At 60.9% G+C, this 16,479-nt stretch overlaps 1 protein-coding gene across 1 annotated transcript in view; it reads left to right on the forward strand.

Moving 5' to 3' along the window:
- Nucleotides 1-326: 326 nt before the first annotated feature.
- The window catches only part of MUC5AC (mucin 5AC, oligomeric mucus/gel-forming), a 44,968-nt gene continuing 28,815 nt past the window's right edge, over nt 327-16,479 (forward strand). Inside the window, exons 1-19 of the mRNA XM_055355788.2 lie at nt 327-399; nt 2,685-2,762; nt 3,592-3,651; nt 3,972-4,233; nt 4,597-4,711; nt 5,020-5,110; nt 5,942-6,051; nt 6,165-6,378; nt 6,466-6,591; nt 7,123-7,240; nt 7,441-7,579; nt 8,582-8,692; nt 9,190-9,259; nt 9,349-9,486; nt 9,569-9,733; nt 13,425-13,519; nt 15,629-15,755; nt 16,015-16,270; nt 16,351-16,403. Coding sequence (XP_055211763.1) covers nt 327-399; nt 2,685-2,762; nt 3,592-3,651; nt 3,972-4,233; nt 4,597-4,711; nt 5,020-5,110; nt 5,942-6,051; nt 6,165-6,378; nt 6,466-6,591; nt 7,123-7,240; nt 7,441-7,579; nt 8,582-8,692; nt 9,190-9,259; nt 9,349-9,486; nt 9,569-9,733; nt 13,425-13,519; nt 15,629-15,755; nt 16,015-16,270; nt 16,351-16,403 — 2,401 coding nt within the window. The remainder of the gene's footprint in view (nt 400-2,684; nt 2,763-3,591; nt 3,652-3,971; nt 4,234-4,596; nt 4,712-5,019; nt 5,111-5,941; nt 6,052-6,164; nt 6,379-6,465; nt 6,592-7,122; nt 7,241-7,440; nt 7,580-8,581; nt 8,693-9,189; nt 9,260-9,348; nt 9,487-9,568; nt 9,734-13,424; nt 13,520-15,628; nt 15,756-16,014; nt 16,271-16,350; nt 16,404-16,479) is intronic.

Raw genomic sequence — 16,479 nt, forward strand, 5'->3', positions numbered from 1 at the left:
GGCTGTCGGGCATGGCACGGTGCCCAGGGAGAGTCTAGGGTGGGGTATGTGGGGAGGACCCCTGCAGGCCAGGGCTTGGGGGGGGCCCTCGGAAACTGGGCTCTACCCAGCAGACACACCCATCTCCGCCTGCCACCGGCCGCTGGCCAGCCCGCAGTGAGCACCCACTGTTTACTTGGGTGAGGGGGAACCACAGGCCCCGCCCTGCCCACCCACATGAAGCACGGGGCTGGAGCCAGCTCTGGGGCTACAAAAAGCTCCTGCCACCTTGGGTCCCTCCTCAGAGGCTGCTGAGGGACAGGGCACTCTTCCCCGCCGTCCACACGATGAGTGTTGGCCGGAGGAAGCTGGCCCCGCTCTGGGCCCTGGCTCTCGCTCTGGCATGCACCCGGCACACAGGTACGGCTCGGGCCCTGGCCGCTCTACTGGTCCTGGGTGGTGCGGTACTGAGTGGGCCTCAGGCAGCTCAGTCTTTGCCCTGGGTTCCGGGCAGGCTGCATGTGCCATGAACGGCTCCCAGCAGCATAGCCCCTGCCTGTGGCCTGGCCACTAACGAGCAGTTTCCCCTTGTGGGGTTGGGAAGGGATCTCTGGGCTTCGGGGACCTCTGAGGCTGGGCCATTCCCTGAGGCAGGGAAGTAGGAGCTCAGGTCTCGGGCTTTCCCTCCCGGCCTGGATCCCTGCACCTGTCCCCAGAAGCCGACAGCACCCGGCCCACAGTATCTCCAGCTGCTCATGGCCCCTGCTGGGCCTGGTCGGGGCATCAGCCCCAGGCACCTGCCCTTGCACACCCCACACATGCCCAGTTCACCAGCTCACGTTCCCTGTCTGGGCCTCGATGGGGATCTCCTGCGGGGGGGAGGTCTCAGCCTCTGAGCTGGGATGTGATGGTGAGGTCCACAAGGGAACTGTTTCACCCCCGGCCTGAGGCTAAGAGGGTGATGGGGGCGGCTCCAGGTCTTGTGGTCTGGACTGCCCCTTGCTGGGCCAGCAGGTCCCTTCCTCTGCTTCTGAGGGACACCTGGGACCGGGTCTGCTGGTGACCATGTGCCCCCATGGGGTAATGCCTGGGGTTGGAGGGGGGTGGGTGCTCCTGGGCTCCTGGAACAGCAGGGCAGGGACCTCAGCACTGCCGAGACCACCACATGGCCCACCCAGGTCCCTGGCCCAGCCCTGTCCCCAGCCTCTGGCCCTCTGCCAGGCAGTCTCAGAGCAAGAAGAACCCTCTCCCGGTGTCTCCGTGCCGCCCTCCGCTGTGGCCTAGCCGGACTCTGCCCCACCGTCCCTCGTCTGTACCACCCTCATCTCAGAAGCAGGAATTCTGTCCCGGGGCTGCTCCCAGGAGAGGGCGGCGCTGGGGCTGGGGTCTGCGGAGGCTCAGAAGGTGGGGGCAGGCCTGGGCCGGGACTAGATAAGTGAGGCTCGGGCCGTCATCTCTGTCTCCCCCACGGGGCTTGCAGATGCTAACGCCCCCTCCGCCCACTGACGGATTTGATGCAGTGGGCCCCACTGGGGCCAGAGGGTGTGAGGGCGAGGGGGGTCTCCCAGCCTGGCCTGATGACCCCTATGCCAGTTGCGGGAACTGGAAAGCTGGGGCTGGGGTGCAGGCGAATCACAGCTTTCCCTAAGACCCCTCTCTGCAGGGTCCTGGCCTGGGCCGGGCGCCCCTCCCATCATGCTGGTGCTGTGCGGGTCTGTGCGGGACTGGGGTCCAGTCCCACCATGATGGGGCTGTGCGGGGCTGTGCGGGGTTGTGTGGGGGGTCTGGTCCCACCATGCTGGGGCGCTGTGCGGGGCTGTACGAGGCTGTGAGGGGCTGTGCGAGGCTGGGGTCTGGTCCCACCATGCTGGCTCTGTGCAGGGTTGTGTGGGGCTGGCGTCTGGCCCCACCATGCTGGTTCTGTGCGGGGCTGTGTGGGGCTGTGCGGGGCTGTGCGGGGCTGGCGTCTGGCCCCACCATGCTGGCTCTGTGCAGGGATGTGTGGGGCTGGCGTCTGGCCCCACCATGCTGGTTCTGTGCGGGGCTGTGTGGGGCTGTGCGGGGCTGTGCGGGGCTGTGCGGGGCTGGGGTCTGGTCCCACCACGCTGGCTCTGTGCAGGGCTGTGCGGGGCTGGGGTCTGATCCCATCATGCTGGTTCTGTGCAGGGCTGTGCGGGGCTAGGCCGGGCTGAAATCTGGTGACATTCTGCACATTAGCACAGTCTCTATGGACCCTGGAGATCAGCCTCCTGCAGGGTCTGCTGCTTGTAGGGAGGCAGGGTCCTCCAGGTGGTCTTGGGGCCGACCCCTCCCATGCCTTTGACTGCTCCAGCCCCTCAGTGGGATCACTGTACTGGACAGGGGTCCCAAGCGTGGCAGCGTGGAGGCCAGGGCCTGGCACGCTCGGCAGTGAGTGGGAATGAATAGATAGGGATGCCAGATCGGGGCGAAGGGTCCTGACGCCACCTGCTCCATGGGGCCAGGCTGAGGGGATGCTCCTGGAGGGTCTGGGCTCAGACTTCCGACTCACATGGACAGAGGCCTCCTAGGACCCCCCAACCCAGCACAGAGAGAGCCCTCGCCACAGGCCACCCCCACGCACTGTGGCCTCCCGTCCCTCTGGTGTCCACGCTGCATCTATGGCCGCAGCCTGAGCCCCCTCAGCCACCCTGCATCTGGGCTCAGCCCCCCTCTTCTTTCTGCAGGCCATGCCCAGGATGGCTCCTCCGAATCCAGCTACAAGCACCACCCTGCCCTCTCTCCTATCGCCCGGGGGCCCGGCGGTGAGTCTGAGCGTCCGGCCCCCACCCTAAGCCTGTCAGATTCCACCCTCCACTGTGTGGCATGGCCCCCAGGGCCACTGGTCTTAGGGTGGCTCCCCAGCTGGCCACTGCTGAGGACCAAACCTGGGGGGACAGGAGGACACCCCCACATCCATGGCCCTGGCCGGTCACACTACCTGCCTTTCCTTGGGGCAGCCCCCTGCAGCACTTAGGCTCTGAAGGAGCTGCAGGGCTGGGCAGATTTGCTGTGCCCGTGTCCCATGGGAGCCGGTCACCCTCCGGGGATCTGGAGCTGGGTCCTGCCTTGGTGTCCCCCCCGTTCACCTCCTGACGCTTCAGCAACACGGGCATCTCCCTTGGCGCCAGCCATCCCCATGTGGCTCGTGCTAGCGGGAGCCCGTGGAGGCCCAGCCCTGGCAGAGGCAGGCAAGGGCAGCCAGGACAGGGGGCTTCGGGCAAACTCTCAGATTGCATTTCTCCAAATCGGGCCAGACAGGCCTAATCTCAGCACCTAAGAGATTGTCTTGAGCCGCTGATGCAGACTCAGGTTCTGAGGCCCATGGGCATGTGAGAGCGGGCAGCCCCTGGGGACTTCTTCCTGGTGACAGCCGGGAGGAATGAAAAAGTCACCGAACGCAGGGTGTGTGGCCACAAGTACACAACGTGCAGATGGTGGGTGGGTGGGAGAGGACCCAACACACAGCAGAACCCAGAGTCGGCTTCGGAGCCAGGAGCCGGGACCTGCTGACTCTGGAACGTCTCCTCTGGCTGGGGGGCCCCCGCCCCACGTGGGGCCATGCGTGCATCCTACCAGCCCCTGTGTCCGCAGCGGACCCGCTCCGTGGGGCGACTGTCTTCCCATCTCTGAGGACCATCCCTGTGGTACGAGGTGAGTGGAGCCCGGAGGCCTGGGTGGGGAAGGGTCATAGCTTTGCTGAGCTCCCCGCTCAGGCCTGGAGGTGCCGGGTGGAGAGGGGCCCCAGCTTTCCAGGTGACCACTGGGTGGGTATTGGAGCCAGAGGGCCCAGCATCTCCCTGCACACGTTTCTGGGACTTCCCAGATGCAGGAAGGACCCCTGGGTGCCCCGTCCAGGGCAGCAGCACCTCCTGCAGGACCCTGGGGAGGGGCAGGAGGTACAGGGCAGAGGCAGGGGGTGCAGGGTGAGGACGAGGGTGACGCCCCCAAACACCATGCTGCTTCCACCGCAGCCTCCAACACGGCGCACAACGGGCGGGTGTGCAGCACCTGGGGCAGCTTCCACTACAAGACCTTCGACGGCGACGTCTTCCGCTTCCCCGGCCTCTGCAACTATGTGTTCTCCGAGCACTGCGGCGCCGCCTACGAGGACTTCAACATCCAGCTACGCCGCAGCCAGGAGTCAGCGGCCCCCACGCTGAGCAGGGTCCTCATGAAGGTGGATGGCGTGGTCATCCAGCTGACCAAGGGCTCCGTCCTGGTCAACGGCCACCCGTGAGTCTGGGTTCTGGGATGGTGGGGGCCACGCGGCGTGTGGGGTGGCATTTCCGGGTGGTCACGGGGTTTTGCGGTCCTGGGAGGGATGTGGACTTCTCAGGAAGCCCCTGAGAGCGGAGCTGGACATGGGCCCTCCCTCGTCCCCCGAGTGGCCCACCTGCCCCTCCTGGGATCCCCAGGCTCTTATTCTGCCCCTTCTTAGCTCCTTGTGACCCCCGAGATCCAGAGGTCAATGTCCCCATCCCAGACGCGACTTCACGGTCACGATGACCGTGTCACATTTGCGACCACAGGCATCTGCCCTGCCTAGGGTCTCTCCTCACTGTGCTCCCAGCCCCTCAGCCCTGCCTTCCTCCGCAGGGTCCTTCTGCCCTTCAGCCAGTCTGGGGTCCTCATTCAGCAGAGCAGCAGCTACACCAAGGTGGAGGCCAGGCTGGGCCTTGTCCTCATGTGGAACCACGATGACAGCCTGCTGGTGAGGCTGGGTGGGGGTGTCCCGGTGTGCAACTCCAGCCCTCGAGGGCCGGCCTGCTCCCACAGCCTCTCCAGAGAGGGTAGAAGGTGCCCTGGGCCCAGTCAGGGTCAGACTCCACCCCACACAGCAGGCAAGAACAGGTGCCCAGACACCAATGGTGTCCTGGGGTCTGTGCCCCCAGGATGGAGACTGCTTTCGGGGTTGTCTCTTCCGTGGGCCTCGGCCCCTCCTCGGAAATCTCAGGCTCGAGCCTCATCTGTCCATCTGCCCCTGGTGGGGATGGGTGTCTGATGTCTCTCCCATTGCAGCTGGAGCTGGACACCAAATACGCCAACAAGACCTGTGGGCTCTGTGGGGACTTCAACGGGATGCCCGTGGTCAGCGAGCTCCTCTCCCACAGTAAGGCCCCACATCGCCCTCAGCCCCTTCCTCAGTGTCCCCTGGGGGCTCAGTGTTGTGTGCACACACACCCTCCGACACTCCGGGCACACACATGCACAGATACACGGATGCAGCTGCCCTCCCTCCTAGCACAGCACACACGTGCACACACGCGATCCCGCAACACCGGCCTGTCTCAGGAGTGCAGGCGGGGAGCAAATCGCCCATTGGGCCCCTTGCTCTGTGTGGCTGCTCTGGGTGGCGACCCCTGACTGCACGCCCTCTCCTGAAATGACAGACCTGCCTCCTTCTTGGTCTTTGAGTCTCTGCCACCAGTCAGTGGCCTTGCAAATGTGACCTGCACCAGCCAAGGCCCCACTCCCCGCCTCCCCCTGCCAGGCCCATGAAGCCCCATACAAGCCCCGAGTACAGGGTGTCCCTCTGTGGGGAACTGAGTCTGCCTGGGTGTCCAGCAGCCCTTGGCAAGGCAGGCTCAGCGCTGGGTTGGTTCTGTGGACTGGGAGGTGTTCAGGCTCCAGCCAGCCTGGCAGGAGGAGACCAGGGTCCTGGGTCAGTTGAGGCCTCAGCCGGCGGCACCCTGTGGCCCGGACACCAACCTCCTGGGCTGTTTCTCCCCATCATTCCAGACCCCCTGAGGGTCCCAGCAGCATGCATGGGGTGGCCAAGCGGGTGCAGTCAGGACAACTCAGGCATCCAGATGGGGCAGGAGCCACCGATGGCCCTTCTAACCCCACCCCAGGGACCCGGCCCTGGGGGCTCTGCTGCTTGGGTGCTGGGCTGACGGGTACCGGGACCTGCAGGCAGAGCCCGCCTCTGTGCTTGCCGCAGACACCAAGCTGACACCCATGGAATTCGGGAACCTGCAGAAGATGGACGACCCCACGGAGCAGTGTCAGGACCCTGTCCCTGAACCCCCGAGGAACTGCTCCACTGGCTTTGTAAGCTTGGAGGGAACAGAGGGCCCGGCAGGTTGAGCAGGAGGGGTTGTGAGCCTGGGAACCGGTCCACATCCCCCACCGAGGACTCAGACGGGCTGTGGCCTTTGTCCTAGGGCATCTGTGAGGAGCTCCTGCACGGCCAGCTGTTCTCTGGCTGCGTGGCCCTGGTGGATGTCGGCAGCTACCTGGAGGCCTGCAGGCAAGACCTCTGCTTCTGTGAAGACACCGACCTGCTCAGCTGCGTCTGCCACACCCTTGCCGAGTACTCCCGGCAGTGCACCCATGCAGGGGGGTTGCCCCAGGACTGGCGGGGCCCTGACTTCTGCCGTGAGTGTCCCAGCCCCCTGTTCCCCAACCCCTTTGGCAGGGAGGGCAGGGGCAGGCAGACATGAGCCCTCTCTCTGCCTCCCGCAGCCCAGAAGTGCCCCAACAACATGCAGTACCACGAGTGCCGCTCCCCCTGTGCAGACACCTGCTCCAACCAGGAGCACTCCCGGGCCTGTGAGGACCACTGTGTGGCCGGCTGCTTCTGCCCTGAGGGTGAGGCTCCCCCACCCCTGGGAAACACAGGTGCACCCCAGCAACTAGGGGGCTGTGCTCCCATGGCCAAGCCTCGAAAGAAGGACCCCAGTCCTAGTGTCCCCGGGCCCCTGAGGCTGGCTGAGGCCCCTGTCCCGGGCCCCTGAGGCTGGCTGAGGCCCCTGTCCTGGGCCCCTGAGGCTGGCTGAGGATCCTGTCCTGGGTCCCCTGAGGCTGGCTGAGGCCCCTGTCCCGGGCCCCTGAGGCTGGCTGAGGATCCTGTCCTGGGCCCCCTGAGGCTGGCTGAGGCCCCTGGCCCAAGGTGTCCCAGGCCCCTGAGGCTGGGTGAGGACCCTGTCCTGGGCCCCTGAGGCTGGCTGATGCCCCTGGCTTGAGGTGTCCCGGGCCCCTGAGGCTGGCTGAGGCCCCCGTCCCGGGCCCCTGGAGCTGGCTGAGGCCCCAGCTCGCTGTAGGGCTGCCATGTTGTTCCCCTGAAACGCCCACTGCGTGGACACAGCAGGCACCCATCATAGGCCTGCCTGACCCCTGCAGGGACGGTGCTTGACGACGTCGGCCAGACCGGCTGTGTCCCTGTGTCAAAGTGTGCCTGCGTCTACAATGGGGCTGCCTATGCCCCAGGGGCCACCTACTCCACAGACTGCACCAACTGGTAGGTCCTGGCCCCCCTCCAGGCCCCCAGGATGTGCTATGGGACGGACCTGCTGGGGGTTGCCACCCAGGCCGGCAGGCGCCCTCGTCTGGGCTACGGTGTAGGCAGGCCTGGGTGAGACCCGGTCAGCCTCCTGATGCGGAGGCTGGAGGCTGGTCTCCTGGGGCCGGCACCCACGTGGCACCATCTCTTGCTCTCAGCACCTGCTCCGGAGGCCGGTGGAGCTGCCAGGAGGTTCCGTGCCCGGGTACCTGCTCTGTGCTTGGAGGTGCTCACTTCTCAACGTTTGATGGGAAGCAATACACGGTGCACGGCGACTGCAGCTATGTGCTGACCAAGGTACAGCCTGGCTGCCTGGGGTGCTCGCCGGACAGAGGGGGCCCACGGCCAGCCTCCCACAGGCTCCCCCAGCTCGGCTGCATGTCACTGCTGCCCCTGGGGTCACTCTTGGGGGTCCCTGATGTTGAAACCTCAAGGAAGCACTCCAGCTCCCCAGCGCTAGTCCTCACGGGGCCATGAAGGCTGCAGATCAGAGCCTCCAGCACCCACCCAGCATTGGGCCTCACCCAGCACTGGGCCCTCTGCACCTTGGGCTGTTTATTTAACAGACTTTACTGTTGAGAATAGTTTTAGGTTAACAAGGAAATTGAGCACAAAGTACTCCTGCCCCAACACATAGTCTCCCCACGATGAGACCCTGCACCCAACACACGGTCTCTCCACGATGAGACCCTGCACCCAACACACGGTCTCTCCACGATGAGACCCTGCACCCAACACACGGTCTCTCCCAGATGAGACCCTGCACCCAACACATGGTCTCCCCCGATGAGACCCTGCACCCAACACACAGTCTCCCACGATGAGACCCTGCACTGGGGTGGAGGCTGCACTGGTACCCTCACCTCCCAGGTCATGGTTGACATCAGGGACCCTCGTGGTGGTGAAATTCCACGGTTAGGACAGATGTGCAGTGTCTTGTTCCTGCCAGGAAGTTTCACGCAGACAGCTCCACTGCCCTGAAACCCCTTGGAGCGCCTCACCGCTCTCTCGCCCAGCCCCTGGCAGCTGCTGGCATTTGCACCTTCTGAGTGCCGTCTTTCCCAGAAGGTCCTGTAGTTGGCTTTGCAGAGTGTGGCCTCCCCAGGGTGCATGAAGATTTCTGTGTGTGCCTGGGTGTCCACACCTGGGGGCCTCCTAGCACACCTCCCTCTCGGGGACTGGGATGGTGGAGTGGGGGTTTCTAGTGAGGGAGAGGAGCACAGCCGGGTGGAGGGGCAGGGCCAGGTGGGCTGGGCGTTGGATGGAGTGTGAGGACCCCTGGTGTGTCCTGTTCCGCAGCCCTGTGACAGCAGTGCCTTCACTGTACTGGCTGAGCTGCGCAGGTGTGGGCTGACGGACAGCGAGACCTGCCTGAAGAGCGTGACACTGAGCCTGGACGGGGCGCAGACGGTGAGTGGAGCCTGGCAGGGCAAACCGCGGGAAGAGGGAAGGGGCCTGTCTCTTCCGCAAGTCACCTCTGCCCAAGCCCTTCATCCCTGGCGTGAACAGCGAGAGGTGGGGACCCTCTGGCAACACTGGCTGTGTCCATTACTTATGGGTCCACATGACTGTCCCTAAAGGGAGAAGCTCAGGGCCGGGCCGCCCGGGCGGCCATATCTGACCCGAGGGGCCCCAGGAAGGAGGGACTGGGCGCATCTGCGGCCAGCATGGCTTCTCCACTGAAGTCAATTTATGTTTAGTTAATAACTTTGGTTTTCACTGAAGAATAAAAGGCATGGTCCTCACAGAAAATTCAGAAAATCAGGGCGAGCACAAGGCCACCTTGTACCTTGCCGCAGCTGCAGGGAAAGGCCTCCCAGGCACCTGCAGGCACATTTCACAGCCTCCGCGGGGCTGAGGTGCCGCAAGCCTGCCCCGCGCTCACACATCTGTCTGGCTGCCCTCAGGTGGTGGTGATCAAGGCCAGTGGGGAAGTGTTCCTGAACCAGATCTACACCCAGCTGCCCATCTCTGCAGGTGAGGGCAGTGGCCTCTTCCCCACCCCGGGGCTGCCTGGGGTCCCGCTCCACACCCCCCAGCAAAACCCTTGTCCTTTGTGTCCCCAGCCAACGTCACCATCTTCAGACCCTCAACCTTCTTCATCATCGCCCAGACCAGCCTGGGCCTGCAGCTGAACCTGCAGCTGGTGCCCACCATGCAGCTGTTCATGCAGCTGGCGCCCAAGCTCCGTGGGCAGACCTGCGGTAAGAGGGCTGCCTTCTGGGCCTGGAGCCCACCCACTCTGGCCGGGACGCATGGTCCTCAACCTGCCTAACCTGCCCCCAGGTCTCTGTGGGAACTTCAACAGCATCCAGGCCGATGACTTCCGGACCCTCAGTGGGGTGGTGGAGGCCACGGCTGCGGCCTTCTTCAACACCTTCAAGACCCAGGCCGCCTGCCCCAACATCAGGAACAGCTTCGAGGACCCCTGCTCTCTGAGCGTGGAGAATGGTACGTGTGTCCACGGCTCGCCTCTGTGCTGGCCGCCTGGCGCTGGTTCACCCGCTTCCATTTGGCACTGCAGGCAGCGAGGCTGGCCCTGCGTGTGCCTGTGAGCCAGGTGGGGTGGCTCACGAAGGGGCCCAAGGACAGGCTCATGGTGGGCGCCTACCCCGGCTTATGTGGAGCTTCAGGAATGTGGGGCATCTGCTTCAGGGTCAAAGAAAGGGTGCAAGTCTCTGTTGGTCAACATCGGCCCTGACCGCCTACCCCTGCACAGGGTGGGGTGGTGGGGACGTGGGGAATGGATTCACCCACTCACCCACCCATTCACCCATTCACTCACTCACCCACTCACCCACTCACCCACTCACCCATTCACCCACTCACTCACCTCACTCGCCGACTCACTCACCCATTTACCCATTCACCCACTCACTCACCTCACTCACTGACTCAACTATTCACTCACCCATTCGCCCACTCACTCACCTCACTCACTCGCCCACTCACCCACTCACCCACTCACCCTTTCGCCCACTCACCTACTCACTCACCCACTCACCCATTCACCCATTCACCCACTCACTTACCCACTCACCGAGTCACCCATTCACCCACTTACCCACTCACTCACTCACTCACCGACTCAACCATTCACTCACCCATTCACCCATTCACTCACTCGCCCACTCACCCACTCACCCATTCACCCACTCACCTACTCACTCACCCACTCACCCACTCACCTATTCACCCATTCACCCACTCACCCACCCACTCACCAACTCAACCATTCACTCACCCATTGCCCACTCACTCACCTCACTCACTCACCCACTCACCCATTCACCCATTCACTCACTCACTCACCCACTCACCCACTCACTCACCCATTCACCCATTCACCCACTCACTCACCTCACTCACCGACTCAACCATTCACTCACCCATTCGCCCACTCACCTCACTCACTCGCCCACTCGCCTACTCACCCATTCACCCACTCACTTACTCACTCACCCACTCACCCATTCACCCATTCACCCACTCACTCACCGACTCACCCATTCACCCACTCACCCACTCACTCACCCACTTGCCGACTCAACCATTCACTCACCCATTCACCCATTCACTCACTCGCCCACTCACCCACTCACCCACTCACCCACTCACCTACTCACTCACTCACCCACTCACCCACTCACTCACCCATTCACCCATTCACCCACTCACTCACCGACTCACCCATTCACCCACTCACCCACTCACTCACCCACTTGCCGACTCAACCATTCACTCACCCATTCACCCACTCACTCACCCACTCACCCACTCACTCACCCATTTACCCATTCACCCACTCACTCACCTCACTCACTGACTCAACTATTCACTCACCCATTCGCCCACTCACTCACCTCACTCACTCGCCCACTCACCCACTCACCCACTCACCCTTTCGCCCACTCACCTACTCACTCACCCACTCACCCATTCACCCATTCACCCACTCACTCACCCACTCACCGAGTCACCCATTCACCCACTTACCCACTCACTCACTCACTCACCGACTCAACCATTCACTCACCCATTCACCCATTCACTCACTCGCCCACTCACCCACTCACCCATTCACCCACTCACCTACTCACTCACCCACTCACCCACTCACCTATTCACCCATTCACCCACTCACCCACCCACTCACCAACTCAACCATTCACTCACCCATTGCCCACTCACTCACCTCACTCACTCACCCACTCACCCATTCACCCATTCACTCACTCACTCACCCACTCACCCACTCACTCACCCATTCACCCATTCACCCACTCACTCACCTCACTCACCGACTCAACCATTCACTCACCCATTCGCCCACTCACTCACCTCACTCACTCGCCCACTCACCTACTCACCCATTCACCCACTCACTCACTCACCCACTCACCCATTCACCCATTCACCCACTCACTCACCGACTCACCCATTCACCCACTCACCCACTCACTCACCCACTTGCCGACTCAACCATTCACTCACCCATTCACCCATTCACTCACTCGCCCACTCACCCACTCACCCACTCACCCATTCACCCACTCACTCACCCACTGACTGACTCAACCATTCACTCACCCATTCACCCACTCACTCACCTCACTCACCCACTCACTCACTCACCTCACTCACTCACCCACTCACCCATTCACCCACTCACCTACTCACTCACCCACTCACCCATTCACCCACTCACCTACTCACTCACCCACTCACCCATTCACCCACTCACCTACTCACTCACCCACTCACCCATTCACCCATTCACCCACTCACTCACCCACTCACCGACTCACCCATTCACCCACTCACTGACTCAACCATTCACTCACCCATTTGCCCACTCATTCACCTCACTCACTCACCCACTCACCCACCCACTCATCCATTCACCCATTCACCCACTCACTCACCCACTCACCGACTCACTCATTCACCCACTCACTGACTCAACCATTCACTCACCCATTTGCCCACTCATTCACCTCACTCACTCACCCACTCACCCACTCAGTCACCCATTCACCCATTCACCCACTCACTCACCCACTCACTCACTCACTCACCTCACTCACTCATCCACTCACCCATTCACTCACTCACTCACTCACTCACCCACTCACCCACTCACTCATTCACCCATTCACCCACTCACTCACCCACTCACCCACTCACTCACCCACTCACCTACTCAACCACCCACTCACCCACTCACTCACCCATTCACCCACTCACCCACTCACTCACCCATTCACCCACTCACGAACTCACTCACCCACTCACCCATTCACTCACTCACCCCTTCACCCACTCACCCACTCACTCACCCATTCACCCACTCACTCACCCACTCATCCATTCACTCACTCACCCATTCACCCACTCACCCACTCAACACTCACTCACCCACTCACCCACTCAGTCACCCATTCACCCATTCACCCACTCACCCACTCACCCACTCATCCATTCACTCACTCACCCATTCACCCACTCACCCACTCAACACTCACTCACCCACTCACCCATTCACCCACTCACCCACTCACCCACTCATCCATTCACTCACTCACCCATTCACCCACTCACCCACTCAACACTCACTCACCCACTCACCCATTCACCCACTCACCTACTCACTCACTCACTCATCCACTCACTCACTCACTCACTCACTCACTCACTCAGTCATTCACTTCGCCTTCAGAGCTTGGGCGCCAGCCATGGGGAGGTGGGATCCCATTTGCTGGTTCTGGCCTCCTTCCTGCAGCCTGGGAAGCCAGGGTCCAGTGAGCCCAGTGGAGGGGCCAGAAGGGCCTCGGTTTGTCTGTCCACAGTGGTGGTCACTAGCGTCCCTGGAAGGCGGCACTGTGAGAGGCTGTGAGGGGCTGGGTGGGACATGCAGGAAATGAGAGAAGCCTCGGTTCTGGATGTTGTACCTTGTGTTTGGGGGAGCTTTTCCTAGGGGAGGGCGCCACACCACCCAGGCTGAGTGTGTAGCAGGATGAAGGGCCCAACATCAGACTGCCCAGAGAAGCTGGTACCCCAAACCCCACACCAGAGGCCAAGCTGGGTGGGATGAGTGTGCTGCCTGATCTTAATCCTAACCCTATCCCTCCTCTGTCCACAGAGAAGTATGCTCAGCACTGGTGCTCGCAGCTGACCGATGCCGACGGCCCCTTCAGCCGGTGCCATGCTGCCGTGAAGCCGGGCACCTACTACTCGGTAACATCTGCCGCCTCTTGGCCCGGTGGGGCTCCAGCCGCTGAGCCTCACGGCTGCCTCCAGGAGGGCTGGGAGGGCACTGGTGGGCTCAGCAGGCAGGACTAACCTTTCTAGGCTGTGATGGGCACTAGGGGCTGGAACCCAGTCTGTCTGTCCAGCTCCATTCCCCACATCCCCACCCACCCATTCACTCATTCACACATTCACCACTCACCCACACACTCACCCATTCACCTACTCACTCACCCGTTCACCCATTCACTCACCCACTCACTCACCCATTCACCCATTTACCCACTCACCCATTCACTCACTCACCCAGTCATCCACCCCCATTCACCCACTCACTCACCCGTTCACCCATTCGCCCCCCCCACTCACCCATTCACTCACTCATTCACTAACTTACTCACTCACTCACTCACCCACTAGCTCTTTCACTCACTCACTCACTCATTCATTCACTCATTTCTTCACTGACTCATTCACTCATTTACCCACTCACTAATTCCTTCACCTACTCATCTACTTACTCATTCATTCATCCACTCACTCATTTACTCACTTATTCACGAATTTCTTCACTCATTTACTCATTTACTCACTCACTAATTCCTTCACTTATTCATTACTCACTCACTCATCCACTCACTCACCCACTCACTCACTCATCCACTCACTCACTCATTCCCTCATTCATTCCTTCACTCACTCATTCACTCATTTACTCACTCACTAATTCCTTCACTTATTCATTACTCACTCACTCATCCACTCACTCACCCACTCACTCACTCATCCACTCACTCACTCATTCCCTCATTCATTCCTTCACTCACTCATTCACTCATTTACTGACTCACTAATTCCTTCACCTACTCATTCCTTCACCCACTCATCCACTCACTCACTCATCCACTCACTCACTCATCCACTCACTCATCCACTCACTTGCTCATTCCCTCATTCATTCCTTCACTCACTCATTCACTCATTTACTGACTCACTAATTCCTTCACCTACTCATTCATCCACTCACTCACCCACTCACTCATCCACTCACTCACTCATCCACTCATCACTCATCCACTCACTTACTCATCCACTCACTGATTCCCTCATTCATTCCTTTACTCATTCACTCATTTACTCACTCACTAATTCCTTCACCTACTCATTCATTCATGCACTCATCCACTCACTCACTCATCCACTCACTCACTCATCCACTCATTACTCATCCACTCACTTACTCATCCACTCACTGATTCCCTCATTCATTCCTTTACTCACTCATTCACTCATTTACTCACTCACTAATTCCTTCACCTACTCATTCATTCACGCACTCATCCACTCACTCATCCACTCACTCACTCATCCACTCACTCGCTCATTCCCTCATTCATTCCTTCACTCACTCCTTCACTCATTTACTGACTCACTAATTCCTTCACCTACTCATTCATCCACTCACTCACCCACTCACTCATCCACTCACTCACTCATCCACTCATCACTCATCCACTCACTTACTCATCCACTCACTGATTCCCTCATTCATTCCTTCACTCACTCATTCACTCATTTACTCACTAATTCCTTCACCTACTCATTCACTCACTCATTCATCCACTCATTCACTCACTCATCCACTCACTCACTTATTCCCTCATTCATTCCTTCACTCATTCGTTAACCATGTTTATGGCATTTTTCTTGCACCTCCAGCCCTACACTAGGCCCAGGGGCTAAACTTCAGGGGTTTGTTGCCCACCTGGCTCCAGGGGCCAAATGAGAATTAGGCCAAGGCTGAGCTGATGTGCTGTGTCTGAGGCAAGCTGGTCTTGGCTGGACCTGTTGGGTCACAGAGATGAAGGATCTGGTCCTCCCAGTAACCCCTGCTCTGCACAGTGGTTCTGCTCCATGACATGCCAAGCAATTCTGCTGAGGGGGCGGGATGCCTGTGAGGACTCACAGATGGGTCCTGGAGGCAGGAAGACCTGGGATGGGAGGACCCTGGCTGCTGGATGTGTGGCCTGCAGGGCGTGGGGGGCCACCAGGTGTGGGCTGGGGTCTCTGATGCCCCGATGACCCCCTTCCCTGCAGAACTGCATGTTTGACACCTGCAACTGTGAGCGGAGCGAGGACTGCCTGTGCGCCGCACTGTCCTCCTACGTGCACGCCTGTGCCGCCAAGGGCGTGCAGCTCAGCGGCTGGAGGGATGGCATCTGCAGTGAGTGTCCGCCAAGCCTAGCCCCTTTCCCTCGCTGGGTGGCCGCGGGTCTTGGGGTGCCCCCAGTGGGCACAGGTTGCTCTAAGGGCCCCCGTCCTCTGTGCTGGGCTTGAGGGCAAGGAGCGCCCAGGTCAGTGTGGCCTTGGACCCGGCCGAGGAGGGGAGGGGAGGGTAGCCGAGAGGGCTGGGCTCACTCACTGCTGGCTGCCCACTGCCGGGCTGTGTGTCCTGAGAATCCCCTCTTCCTGGCATCCCGCAGCGAAGCCCATGACCACTTGCCCCAAGTCAATGACGTACCACTACCATGTCAGCACCTGCCAGCCCACCTGCCGCTCCCTGAGCGAGGGGGACATCACCTGCAGTGTTGGCTTCATCCCCGTGGATGGCTGCATCTGTCCCAAGGGCACCTTCCTGGACGACACGGGCAAGTGTGTGCAGGCCAGCAACTGTCCCTGCTACCACAGGGGCTCCATGATCCCCAATGGGGAGTCGGTGCACGATAGCGGGGCTATCTGGTAAGAGCTCCCGCTGTGGACTGGGGGGTCCTTCGCGTCTCCTGGCCCAGGGTGAGGCTCTGACCACCATCTCCTCACAGCACCTGCACACATGGGAAGCTGAGCTGCATCGGAGGCCAAGCCCCCACCCCAGGTGAGTGCCAGAAAGGAGGGACTGTGGCCCCCAGCCTCCTCATCTCCATAAGAAATCCTGAAAAATGGCTTCAGGG

Source organism: Gorilla gorilla, chromosome 9, assembly GCF_029281585.2.
Source record: "Gorilla gorilla gorilla isolate KB3781 chromosome 9, NHGRI_mGorGor1-v2.1_pri, whole genome shotgun sequence".
Taxonomy (NCBI): Eukaryota; Metazoa; Chordata; class Mammalia; order Primates; family Hominidae; genus Gorilla; species Gorilla gorilla.